Source organism: Desmodus rotundus, chromosome 9 (assembly GCF_022682495.2).
Source record: "Desmodus rotundus isolate HL8 chromosome 9, HLdesRot8A.1, whole genome shotgun sequence".
Taxonomy (NCBI): domain Eukaryota; kingdom Metazoa; phylum Chordata; class Mammalia; order Chiroptera; family Phyllostomidae; genus Desmodus; species Desmodus rotundus.
The window spans coordinates 110066382-110078769 of record NC_071395.1 but is presented as its reverse complement, the minus strand read 5'-3'; the positions used below and the strand labels follow the sequence as shown (position 1 = coordinate 110078769).

Sequence of the window (12388 nt, the reverse complement as noted above, 5' to 3'; positions counted from 1 at the left end):
AGTGCCAGGCAAGGCTACAGCTCTCTCCTGCCTCCCAGGCCACCTGGCATCGATGGCACTCTCCACAGGCAGGGATCTTGAGGCCGGGCCATAGAGAGTCTCCTGGAGGCAGGGGACAAGCACACAGTACATCAGGTCCAAGGCCCACATGGGCACTCAGCAAGCCATCATGTGGTGTGGTCGGGCCCACGCTGCTCCAGAACCCTCAAGCTCACCATGACCCTCCTGGTAACAGCCCCCTCCAGGCGCTCAGGCGGCACCCGCAGCAGCCGGGCTGCTGTGTGGATCTCGGCCCAGCTGGACACAGCAGCCACTTCCTGGGACTCCCTCTGGACAAAGGAAGGAGGGAGCAGGGAGCGCTCTGGTTGTGCCGTGGCCACATCCCACGGGGGGACGGCACAGGCCTCGCTTTGCATGGCAGCTGCCCTCTAGCCTGAAGGTGGCTCGGCCTGGGTGGGCCAGAGCCGGCTCTGGATGGAGTCTGAGGGCCCCGAGTGTGAGTCCTGACCTGGCCTCTTCTCTAGCTGGCACGCCTGACAAGTCTCTTTCCTCTCCGGGCCTCTGCTGTCTTATTGCAAAGGGGGAAACAACAGCCCTTACGTGCTGGTGCTGCCCTGAGAACCGAGTGGGAAAACCTGTGTGCGGTGGTTTACACAGTGCCAGGTATTTAACAGCTGCCGGTCAGTGCCAGGGATGCTTCCTAGTGGTGGCAGCTTGGGAGGGGACAGGCGGTGGCACAGATGCCTACATTCCAGGTCTGCTCCCTCCTCTAAATGATGAGGGTCTGCCTGCTCTCCAGGGCAGCTGTGCGGGCTGGGGGTGGCCCCGGGCTCTGCAGTCACCCACACATGGATGCAGGCATGTGGCCTCATTATTGCTGCCCTGATTATGCAGACAAGCCACGTGGGTCCAGCGCCTCAGGGGGAGCGCACCTCTGAGGAGGAGAAGCAGATGTTGCCCAGGTGCAAGATGGTGGCCAGCACGGCCCAGACTGCCGTCAGCTCCTCTGGGCACAAGCCCAGCACCTGCAGGGCCTTCACCAGCCCTGTGAAGTCCTGGGCGTCCTCCTTGCCCTGGAGCCTGCAGGCCTGGCCCTGTGGAGCACAGCAGTGGTAGGGGGCAGGGCCTTACTCCCCTCTGCTTCCTCCTCGCACCCCTGCACTGAGAGACCTCCCTGGGCAGGCCCTGCTGTGGGCCTTGCCCCCACCTGGTTGAGGTAGTAGTAGCTCTCTGACTCCTGCAGGGACAGCTGCTCCCGCTCCACGGGGTCCAGCCCCGCCAGCAGCTCGTAAAACACATGGAAGCTCCGCTCAGCCTGGGCCTTGGGGACAAGGCCTGGCTTAGCAGGGACAGTGGCCAGGTCCTGTGCTCCAGGGCAGCGAGGACAAGTCCTGGGGAAGGCCAGCCTGGGGGCTTAGGGACCACAGCCCCCCACAGGGGGTCCTCCTTCTCTGTCATTACAGGAGCTAGAAAGGGGTGAGCTGCAGGGTGGGTCTTACCTGAAACACCACCCTTGAGGTCTCAAGCAGATAATGTGACACAGAAACTCCCACGATGACTCCGCTGTGGGCACAGGACACTGGGTGGGGGTGCCCAGGGCACATGCAACCCAGGGGCCCTGCTCAGAATGGGGCCCACCACGGGCTGGCCCCATGGGCAGCAGCCTCAGCTTCCCAGGGCACTGATCGTGGGTGCTCCCTGAACCGATCCAGACGCCCATCACTCACCGCTGCAGGCAGAGGTGCGAGACCTGGCCAAAGCGGCTGGCGTTGGCATTGAGGACTGTTTTGGCGTGGCCAAAGCTGCCAAGCAAGGACAGCATGTCGTCCAGCTGGAGGGGGAGGGTATCCTCAGAAGCAGCACCAGGGCCCGCCGATGAGGCATGACAGCCGAGGGCACTCTGTGCCTGGGGACTGTGTTAGCCCCTGGAGGGTCGGTGCAGCCCACCCCACCGTGCCCCCACAGCAGGCGATGCCTGGGGCTGTCCAGGAAGAGAAACCAGAGACCTGAAGACCACCCTCCTGGCCCAAAGGAGAAGGATGGTACTGGGAAATGGCCAGCTGCCCCTCACCTGCCATCCTCTGTCCCTCGTCTGCTCCTGCTCCAGGCTGCTTAGGAACCGCATGATCTGTTTGGCAGCTTCTGTCTTCCCTGAGCCGCTGCGCCCACTGCAGGAGGGAGGGGCTGGCAGGGTCTCCAGGAAGGGATCAATAGCATAACCCCACTGAGCCGGGGAAGTGGGGACATGACCAACTGGAAGTGGTACTCACCCTAGAGGAGACCCCAGGAAATGCAGAAAGATAGACCCCAGACTTGGAGACCAAACAAAAAAAAGTCCCCGAGATACCTCATTCAAGGGGCGCACATGCGGTGACTTCAGCCAAGGGCACAGCCCTTCAAGTCCTGAGCTGCCCCCGGTGGAGCGGGCCAGCAGTTTGAGATGCAGACCTCACCCCCTTCCCCTCCTTCCCAGCCCTCAGTGTGGCCTGTCCGTTCAGCCACACAGGCCAGGCCGTCAGGGCTCACCTGAGGAGAACGCAGGTGCCCTGCCCAGTGCTCTGCGACAGGCTATAGGCTGAGGCCACGATGGCAAAGATGTGTCTGGGGAAGGAGGGCGGGGGCAGATGAGAAGGCTGCCAGGGGCATCTGGGACGCTCCCAGGTGGAGGCTGAATGCGTCCTCAGTCAATGGGACATGCCAGGGCTTAGCCACCGAAGGGTGAACACAAGGTTGGTGGGGAAAGTCACTTACGGGGTGGTATTGGGGGCCTTGCTGGGGAGGTAGCTGGCCAGGATCTCAGGTGAGAAGAGAGGCAGGGGCCAGTGGGGGTTCAGAGCGAGCAGGAGGGGCCCCCCAAAGGTCTGGGGACAGAAGCAGAACATGGAGGCAGCAGGAGGTGCGAATGGAATGGGGCTCCGATGTTCCCCCGCCCAGACCATAGCCCCGTCTCTGCAGGTCCCCGAAGAGGGTGCAGCACCCAGCCCAGGAAGGAGAAGCTCCAGGGGTGCTGGAGGGCCCTCTGACCCCAGGGAAAGGGGAGTCCCAGCCTGCCACCCCCTCCCTGGGTCCCTCCATACATAGATTCGGCCCAGGTGAAACCTCTTCTTGAGGCACAGCAGAACAGAGCTGTCACACAGCGGCCTGTGGGGACAGCCGGGTGGAGGAGCAGGGAGTTGGGGGGAGGGGAAGGCCCTAGGTTATTGCTGCCATTGGCTGCAGAGACCTTTGGACAAGTCATGCTCCCTATCTGAGCTCCATCCATATAACATGGGGGCGGGGCTGCTAATAAGTTACCCACCCTAAGGGGCTTACAGGCAGGGCCAGGCTGCTGACTCAGAGGAAGCTTTGTGCCAAATAGAGAAGGAAGTTGCAGGCAGGGGCATCTGATTTTCATCCCTCTCTGGCCCCTTCCACTCAGACAACCTCTAGTGGGGCAAAATTCCCTCTATATTTTATAAAAACGGGAGTAGGGGGTTCTATGAGGAACCTCGTGCCCCAGAAATGGCAGATTCGGAACCTCGATCACTCACTGCAGCCAGGCCAGGTCCTCGGTGTCTTCCAGAACGGCACCTGGGCTCCTGCCCTCCGCACCCAGAAAGGACGGCGGCTCCAGGCCTGACCCAAGGCTCAGCTCCAGCTCCCTCTCCAGCGCCTCTTCAACCTCATCCTCTGGCTCCCACCGCTCCCTCTGGGACCGATATGGCCCCGGGCTCCTCTCTAAAGTGAGTTGGGGCAGCAGTGCGTCTGTGCCAAGCCCGGGGTCCTCGCCGGTGTTGGAGCCCCGCGCCCAGTGCACCGGAATCTCGGCTTCCAAGATCTCTGGCTCCGCTTCGCTGCTGGAGCTACTCTCTTCCAGGGGGGGCTCGTCACGGGGAGTCCGGCCCAGCAGAGAGCCGCGGCGGGGCCCGGCCACTCTTTCTCCACTCACCGTGGGCCCCTCACTGTCCCTTGAGGGCCCTGCACAAGGTGAAACGCGCCCCTCCCCGGCGGGAGCGTCCGCCGACGCTTCCTCTGAGCTCCGGCTGCTCGATGCCCTCCCCGCCCCGTGGACCCTCGGGAACACGACCGCGAACTTGGGATCTGGAGTGGGGTCCTCGTCCTCAGAAGGGTGGTGGCAGGCTGGGCTCTCGGCTACCTGCGCGGAGAGCTGACTGCCGCCAGGGGGAGCCCTCGGCCGTACCCCCAGCCCCACTACGCCCGCCAGGCGCAGCCCCAGACGGCGCCGTAGCGCCGGCCCGCGACCCCGCCCCTTGCCCGCCCGCGACCCCGTCGCCGGGCCCGCCTCCTGCCCCTCGCCCGCGCGCAGCCGGAGCCGACGCCACAGCCATTGCAGGAAGCCCAGGGCCTGTGCCACGCGGAGGAGCCTCTCCTTGAGGCCGGCACGACGGGGACCCACGGCCTGGGGAGCAGGGCCTGGTGTCGGCCTCGCGCGGAGCCTGTGGAGCGTCACGAGGGCGGCCAGAGGCGCTGGGTCCCCGGGCGCGGCGCCCCCTGCTGCGTTCTCGCTGGCCGCCGCCTGCACCTTCCCCACCACCTTCCCGACTTGGCGATGCGGAGGCCTGGTAGTCCAGGCCTCGGCCTCTCCGCGCTCTGCGCCCCGCTGCTCCGCCTGCGCCTGCACCCTCTTGTCACTTGTGTCCCGGGTCGGCCTTGGGTCCAGAGAAGCCTGGGAGCTCTGTGGGACGCCCGCGGGGCTGCCCTCGAGGGGGCTGGAGGACGCGGCTTTCCTGCCCGGCTCAGCCTCCTTGGCCTCCGTGGCCTGGCTCGCTGATACTGGGGCTGCCTGTGCGCCCCGTCCTGGCCCGGCCTCCTCCGGACTCCAGTCCGTGTCTGTCCCAGAATCCTCAGTCTCTTTCTGGGGCCGCGTCCCCAGCGACTCTTCCTGGCTCCGGGGTTCGTCGGTGCTCGGATGTTCGCCCTGCTCCGGGGCCGACTCCGGCCCGGTCTGGGTGCCTTCTGAGCCCGTGTCCGTTTGCTCTGACTTGGGCTGCAGCTCCGGAAACCCGCCGCTCTGGCTGCTGCTTTCCTGAGCCTCGCGGGCTTCGCTGTCCAGGCAGGAGCTGTCCCCGTCCGCGCCGGACCTGTGCCCATCGAGGCTCTGAGGCTCTCGGCGGCCCCTCCCAGCCGAGGGTGCGCGCGCTTTTCCTTTCCTCCTGCGGTGGCCGTGCTCGCTTGTTCTCCCTTCTCCTCGGGGGAGACTGTCCTCCAGGCGCCCCCCACGGCTGTCCCCGGACTCGCGGCTCTCCAGCCCGCGTCCCCGCCGCCTCGCGCTGCCTTGTCTTCCCTGGGCGGTTGGTGGAGATCCAGCGCCTGGCCGTCTGCAGCCGCCGTTACCGTCGGCGGTGGGTTTCCTGCGGCCACCAGGGGTACCCTGGCCTCCCGCGGAGGCAGGCTCCAAGACCCGTCTGGATACTCCGGCCTTACTGCGGCCCCGGCGGCGCTCCCCGCCGGGCGCGCCATCTGCGCTGGCAGACCCGGACTCCTGCTCCCCGGAGGCGGGTCTCTCGGGGCGCCAGGGCGCTTTGCCCTTTCTCCCGCCCATGGCGGGCCCAGTGAAGAGGGGCTTCCCGGTGTCTTCGTCGTCTCCTCTTCCGGACGATCCAGCTGCCCGCCGGCTCCCTCAGCCCTCCGCAGAGCACCACCCCGGTTCTGGTTCGTCTCTGGAGGGTCTACAGGCCCAGCCCTCCTGCCCCTCCCGAGTCTCCCGCCTTAGGAAGGAGCATCAATAATGCAAGTGGCCTCGGGTCCTGACCGTTCGGATAACAATGAAGTAGAGGCCTCCCAGGAAAGAGGAGACGCTGCAGCTGCGGACAAAAGCTGGGACAGGACAACCCTTCCATCAGGGAGTCGCTTGGCTGCCAGCTAGTCCAGCCTGGCACTGCACCCCGCTGAGGGGCCCCAGTTCATCTGCCTTCTTGCCGAGCAGGGGGTGAGGAGAGCAGAAAGAACCTGAGTGGCCCTAGTCCTTGGGGCTCCAGGGGTACCCAGCCTCCTTCCTGAGCCTCCCAGATTGCTCCAGAAGGTAGGGACCAGGCTTACCTTGGCACACAGTGAGCACAAGAGTTTTGTTAGGGTTTGTTGTCGTTCTGTTAGATTGCGAAATGTAATTGAAAGAAAACAGCATAAAACATAAATGTACACCTTGAACTGGTCCACTCGACATCCCCCAGACCAGTTCTCTCCCTCCTTCCTTCTACTTCTTGCATTCATTCCTTCACCTGCTCGGTTTACGAGTAAACTGCTCCGTCCATGCCCAGCCCTCTGCTGACTCCACTGCCTTCCTCCCCCTTCCAGGAGCCCTCTCCTCCTTCCTGGCCTCACCTACCCCACCGTGCACAACTTTCACCTGCTCTGGTTGGGTGTTCACCAGCAGCCGGGTGCTGTGTGATTTTAGACTCTGGTTTAACCCTTACAACCCGAGGCAGTGGGCCCTTTGTTGCAGATAAGTAAACTAAGGCACGGGAGTTAGGTCACCCACCCACGGTCTCACAGCCCGTCACAGCCCAAGCTGGTGTTCAAGGGTTGGGTCTGCCTGACTTCTGACTCCAAGGCTCCCACCTTTGGATGCTGAAGATCAGAGTCTAGATTGCGTGTTCAGGGCTAGCGTGCATCTCTGAGGCCCTGGCATTGGTGGCAGCGACCTCCCCCAACACCCACTCTCCTCCAGGGCAGCGGTCCTTGTCAACTCAACCTCTCACTGTCACCATTTTGCCACTATTGTCACCTGTCCCAGGACCACTGCTAGAAGGGCCCCTCGCTTGCCAGCCCAGCCTTCATTCGCCCACTTTCCGGGGAGTCTGAGCCCTCCCATTTGTGTGCGCTATCAGGAAAAATTGCTGCTCTCACACTCCCGCTGTGAGGATGTTTTCTTGGAGCTGAAATACGCGAACCACCAGCATGAGCTGAGAGTCCAAAGCTCAGTGCACTCGCGGCAAAGCGCGTCCTGAGTGAGTGCAGATGTAAACCCATTTCCAACGAGACGTGGTCGTTTCAGGAGTGTGTGTGTGTGTGTGTGTGTGTGTGTGTGTGCATTTGCTGCCAACTTCTTGTTCGGTCTCATTAGCCAGATCGCCCCTGCAGCCGTGAAGCCTCCCTAAGCCGTGGAAGCTCTGGCGTTGCCTTTCCCTCTAATCTGCCAGCGCTTGCATTCTCACCATTACTTTCAGTTCTCGGCTTCTTGGCAGTAATGTTCATGTCACTCGTTCACTTGTGTGAGCTGGGTTGTAGCTAACCGGATTTTTAAAGAAAGCTGTACGTCCCCTACGCCTGGCAGTCAAAAAGCACACAAACCTTTGCGGGCAGGGGAGGCTGCTGTCTGGCTCTCCGGGAGTCTCGTCCCACTCCCGCCTTGGCACCTGCTGCTGGTGCATGACCCTCTGACCTACAGGCTAAGGGCCCCAGTGCCACCCCAAGGTGCAAACAGAAAGGCTCAATTTCTTTGCTCTTCTTCCCACCCCTGACAGAGGTCACTCCGTCACTAACTCATGACCCTCCTGGACTCACATGAACCTCAGAACAGACCCCAAGGGGGTGCTGCTATCCCTCCATTTCCCAGACAGAACGGAGGCCGAGCAGGGAAGTGATCGCACCACTGGAACTTGCTGGGACCCAAACGACAGTGGCCTTGAGGGGAGTAAAGGTCTTGGGGGCCCTTCAGAGGTTTCCCTTGCCTCAGATGAAGTCCAGACTCGACTGTAGGGTCCGCAGCCCTCCCTCCCCTCTGCGGCTTTAAAAACAAACTGCTCAGCCTCCCCCTTCCCTTCTCTACTTCTTTCGGGGAGAGCATTCCTCCTCCCTTTGGGGAACTTCTCTCCCCACTTCTCGTGGTACTTGGGGCTCCCATCTCAGTAAGCCCAAGGAAAGCCTCAGTAAGCCTTGGGAAACAAGGAGAACCAGTGGCCCGAGTTCCCAACTCTGGACTCCTGAGCTGGGCATGCTCGGCTGGAGGGTGGTGGGCAGGATGCTGCCACAGCATGACCGTCCTCTGCTCTGTGGGCCACTCGGTGTCTGTCCACCAGGTCTTTTCCCTGCTCTGGCCAGAGAGGGCCCCTGCGCACTCTCACGAGGCTGCAGGGCACCCAGCTGGGCCCTGGCCGTTTGGCAGTCTCATCAATTCCCTTCCTGCCAGCCACCCTGGGCTCTTCACCTGCTCCCACAGCAAGCAGACCGGTTCCTCACATGCTGCTGTCCCTGCTTGTCCTGTGCACAGAACATTCTGCCTCGCCCACCTGGCCTTCTGCCCAGCCTCCTCCTGGCTCTCTCCCATCACAGCTGAATGTCCCCTCCCCAGACCCCTAGTGCTTCCTGCACTTGTAAGGGCTGTGTGACCCACAGGGCAGGACCACATTGTCTTGGCCACCTTGAAACCCCGCACACCTGGTGTATAGTAGGGGCTCAACCAAGACAGGTGAGCAAAGATATAGCCCAAGTGGAATCACAGCCCTGGTGTAGAAAGACCTTAATATCTTTCTGATCCAGGCCCTCACCTGGGGGCAAGACCTGTCACCTCCAGGCACTGCCCCCAACTTCAGCAGCACCCCACAGTCCTTCCCTGAAGTCTAGAAGACGCCACCAGGTCTGAGATGCTGTGGGTGTCTTCCCCTCTGACAGCAGCCAGACACACCCAAGGTGGTCGGCTCCTGCCATTTATTCCCCAAGAGAGACGGCACGGCACAAGCAGGTACCGCTTGCTCCAATTCAAGTGGCTTCTGAAGCGGATTCTCCTGAGACCAGCCTGGTCCAGGGCACAAACCCCACAGTGAAGGCAAGGAACCCACTAATGACTGTGTCCATTTACGTGGAAAATTTCTGCACAATTAAAAAATTAAAGCTCTTGGGCCAGTGAAGAGGTAATAAGGTGTTTATTAAAAACTCTTTCACCCGGAGGCAGTCAAAATTTATAATTTAAAACCTGGCCCACTACAAAAAGTGGGGGGTGGGGGGGTGATAAAAACTGTGCAACATTGACAAAATGACGGAGACAGACTAGGCCTGGGGAGGGGCAGCCCCAGGGCCTGGGGTCCCTCTTCTCCCAAGACCAGGAGCAGCAGCAGAGAGGAAGCTGAGGGAGCCCCGAGCCCCCAGCCCCCAGCCCGGCCCAGCACACGGGCCTCTCCCGGCGGCTCCACAGCCCGAGGAGGAGCCCTCAGTAGTGTGTGTTCACTGCGCAGCCTGGACTCGCGGTCCGCTCACTCCACTGCGGAAGGAGGGAGAGTGACAGCAGCTCAGGTGCGTCCTGGGCAGGATGAGGCCTCAGTCATGCACCCGGAGCCCAGATGCACTGTTCTCCCAGACAGTCAAGGTGTGTGTCAGGGCTGGGCCGGGCCCTTGGTTTTAGGGGTGGGGGTTCTTCCTCCTCTCCCTCCCCAGGAGCATGCCCTCCCAGCCGCCCCCGACCCCGCAGCAGCATTCAGGGTCCCTACCTCCCCCGTTGCTGAGGCTGTACCTCATGGCCACTTGCTGAGAACGCCAATCGCCACAGCTCCTGCGTGCGCACAGACAGGGCAGTCACCCTCCATGGGGGCTCAGGGCAGCGTGGCAAGGGCCCTTATTCTCAGAGCTCCCCTGGCACCCCGGGGCCCACCCCCCGCAAGCTTGGGCTGCAGGTAACTCACCGTCGGTCTCCCTCCAGCGTGCTCTGGATCTCCTTCAGGACCCCTAGAGGGCAGAGGCCTGGTGAGGCCAGCAGCAGCTGTGCCTGACACAAGCCTCGCTTCCTTTTACCGATGGGGTGCTGGGTGGGGCGGCCCCACTCAGGGAAATGACCCTCAGCCCCACCCTGGCCCTCCACACCTCCCCCAGGAACACCCCTCCCACCAGCCCCCACTCCTGCGCCGACTCACTCTCATCGTTGAGCAGAGCGTGCTCCATCACGGTGCCAGGTCTCCTCTCTGGAAGGCAGAGGCCGGGTCAGCAGAGCCCTGGGCCCCCCTCTCAGCTCCTCCTCAGGGGGGCCAAGGTGCTGTTTCCATCCCCAGCTTGAGCACAACCTGCTACCTTCTCACCTGAGTTCCCCTTTCCTCCTTCCACCCCCAAGTCTGGGCCCGGCTGTTACAGGTGTACTCACAGTGCTTCTGCTCCCCCACCCCCATCCCCACCACTCCCCTGGCCCCCGAGAGGCCTGTCTTACCCTCTCCGTCACTCTGACTCCCTGAGTTCCTATGGGCGGAGGGGAGGGGGGGAAGGTGGAGAGTAAGAGGCTAGGGCCACTGGGCTCTCCACTCTGTCTTGAAATCCCTGATCCCATGAAGAATCAGGTCAACTGAGCTGGCCTCCTTGAGCAGGGGGTCCCTGGGAGGTAAGCCAAGCCCAGTCCTGGGTGGCACCTCACAGAGGGGGAAGGGGCATATGAAGTGGGGCAAAGAGCCAGAGCCAGGGCGTAAGCTGAGCTCAGAGGGGAGGGGGAATGTGTCCAGATCCCAGCGGGTGCCTCAGAGAGGGTGCAGGTAAGGGAAGGGCTAGGGCAAAGGCCAGCTGCCCTTTTACCCACCTGGCTCGGCCCCAGGCCTTCTCAGGGCCTGACCCATTTCGGGGACGGTTGTGGTTCTTGGTTTCTGCTGAGTCTACCAGACACCGGGGCTCTACCAGCCATTTGGTGGACAGAGAGAAGCGCTCAAACTCCGAGGGTGAAATCAGGTAGAAACCTGGGCAGTGGGAAAACCTCATAGGTAAGGCCCGGCTGGTCCCTTGGGGCCTGTGTGGCCAACAATGGGGCTTCCGCTGAGGGGAATGGGGCCCCAGAGCCTCCCTCAGAGTCCCCGGCCTTGGCCACAACACCCCTGGCAGCCCTTCCCAGCAGCCCCTGCAGCTCAGCAGGAGCCCTACACCGAGCCCTCCTCGAAGAGGCGGGCGCACCTTGGCCGTGTTTGGTGAAGACGCAGGAGGCGATGCCGCTGACATCCTCCCGGCGGATGCAGCTGTACCGCACCTGGGGCTTGAGCAGGGGCAGGGAGACAACCTGGATGTCGCCCAGGTTGGTGAGGACAGCCAGGTGATGTTCCCCGTAGTCCTCGGTGCGACAGCTGCCGAAGTGGGCCATGCTGACCCGCCGTACCCGCGAGCCCTCCAGGGCGGTCAGCTTCAGCTTCAGCTTGGCACTCACCTTGGGCAGGGTGAAGACCTGGGGGCACAGGGCAGTGGTCACACACCCACAGCCAGACCCCAGTGCGCAAGCAAGCACTTACCCCTTTGCCCTATCCTCCAGCCGCCACCCGACTTCCCAGCAAAGCCTGCGCAGTCTCAGCCCTCCCTTGGCGCTAGGACATGCAGTTACTGCACTTGGACCATAAGGCTGCCGGGGCCACTTACTCCCAGGTCTGCGTTTTCTGTCCCTCCCACATACGGGTCCTGCTTCAGTGGTCCCACCGTGCAGCCGGGGGCCTGGGGACTCCACACCCAGACCCCTTCCTTTCCTGCGCCTCTGCAGCCCCTCACATGCCAACTGCATGTGCACCTGCCAGTGAGTCCCAGCTACTGTTGTTTGTGCCCAAGGTGCGAGTCCCCAGGTGTCCCGGGGATCCCACCCCCACCTGCGTCACACCTTGAATTGCTCCTCCGACACGACAAGCAGCTGGTGGCCCCCCTGCATGTCCGGGCTCTTGGACAGGTCGTGTGCGACTTCCAGGGGCTCAGGAAGGGGCACGCTGTGCCCGTCCAGCACCAGGATGCCCACCACGGGCGCTCGGTGCATCAGCTGGATCTCCTTGGCTACAGGGAAGGAAGCAGACGATGGGGCTGGGGGTAGGCAAAGGGCGAGGCCGGAGATGCCACCTTGCCCCCAACCGAGGCAGACAAGCACTCTCTGCCCCCCGACCCCCCGCTCAGCACTCACCCTGCTCGGCCCGCACGGGTTCATCTGTTCTCCGCTCAGCAGGGGGCACACGCAGGGCGAAGGCGTAGACGGTACCCCCATTGGTGCCGGCCCACAGCGAGGGGCAGTGGTGGGAGCCTACCAGGAGGCATAGGTGTGTATCTAATCCTGGGTCTGGAGGTCAGGTGGAGCCAGGTGACCTAGGCTTATGTCCTGGCCTTGCCCCTCACTACCTGTGTGACTCCAAGGTCAAGTCAGCAAACTCTGTGAGCCCCAGTTCCCTCCTCCGTAAAATGGAGCTGCCGTGGGCTCTGCCTGCCTCCAGAGTGCAGATGGGGAGAAGGCTGGGAAGGGTCCCTGACACCCAAGGGCCCCAAACACTGACGGTCCTGAATTCAGGCCAGCTCAACCCTTGCAATACAGGGGCGGACAGACCACAGCCCACCCCTGCCCTGGCAAGAGGGCGGCGGGGGAGAAACGGCCAGGGAGCTTCTCTAGGCCCACGGAGTCTCCGCAGGCATGTGGCAAGTCTCAACCCTCACAGCCATTCCCCAGTTTACAGGGGGAGAAGCTGAGACC

The 12388-nt window shown here is 62.7% G+C and overlaps 2 protein-coding genes across 10 annotated transcripts in view; both read right to left on the bottom strand.

Moving 5' to 3' along the window:
- The window catches only part of MYO15B (myosin XVB), a 31949-nt gene extending 26336 nt beyond the window's left edge, over positions 1–5613 (bottom strand). The window contains exons 1-10 of the mRNA XM_053910622.2: positions 3531–5613; positions 3078–3141; positions 2752–2861; positions 2538–2601; positions 2072–2194; positions 1728–1831; positions 1500–1563; positions 933–1094; positions 216–329; positions 44–102 (exon numbers count right to left, since the gene is read on the bottom strand). Of these exons, the coding sequence (XP_053766597.1) occupies positions 44–102; positions 216–329; positions 933–1094; positions 1500–1563; positions 1728–1831; positions 2072–2194; positions 2538–2601; positions 2752–2861; positions 3078–3141; positions 3531–5542 (2876 nt within the window). The 5' untranslated portion in view covers positions 5543–5613. The remainder of the gene's footprint in view (positions 1–43; positions 103–215; positions 330–932; positions 1095–1499; positions 1564–1727; positions 1832–2071; positions 2195–2537; positions 2602–2751; positions 2862–3077; positions 3142–3530) is intronic.
- A 3229-nt stretch (positions 5614–8842) lies between these two features.
- Positions 8843–12388, bottom strand: part of LLGL2 (LLGL scribble cell polarity complex component 2) — a 30254-nt gene continuing 26708 nt past the window's right edge. For 3 of the 9 annotated variants that reach the window (XM_053910832.1, XM_053910833.2, XM_045190108.3), the window contains 9 exons: positions 11831–11947; positions 11540–11706; positions 10855–11119; positions 10490–10643; positions 10130–10158; positions 9843–9890; positions 9615–9657; positions 9446–9484; positions 8843–9235 (listed from right to left, as the gene is read on the bottom strand). In XM_053910832.1, the coding sequence (XP_053766807.1) occupies positions 9160–9235; positions 9446–9484; positions 9615–9657; positions 9843–9890; positions 10130–10158; positions 10490–10643; positions 10855–11119; positions 11540–11706; positions 11831–11947 (938 nt within the window). In that variant the 3' untranslated portion in view covers positions 8843–9159. Of the gene's footprint in view, positions 9236–9422; positions 9485–9614; positions 9658–9842; positions 9891–10129; positions 10159–10489; positions 10644–10854; positions 11120–11539; positions 11707–11830; positions 11948–12388 lie in introns of all 9 variants that reach the window. The other 6 variants (XM_053910835.1, XM_053910836.1, XM_053910834.1 and 3 more) reach the window with 6 other exon arrangements.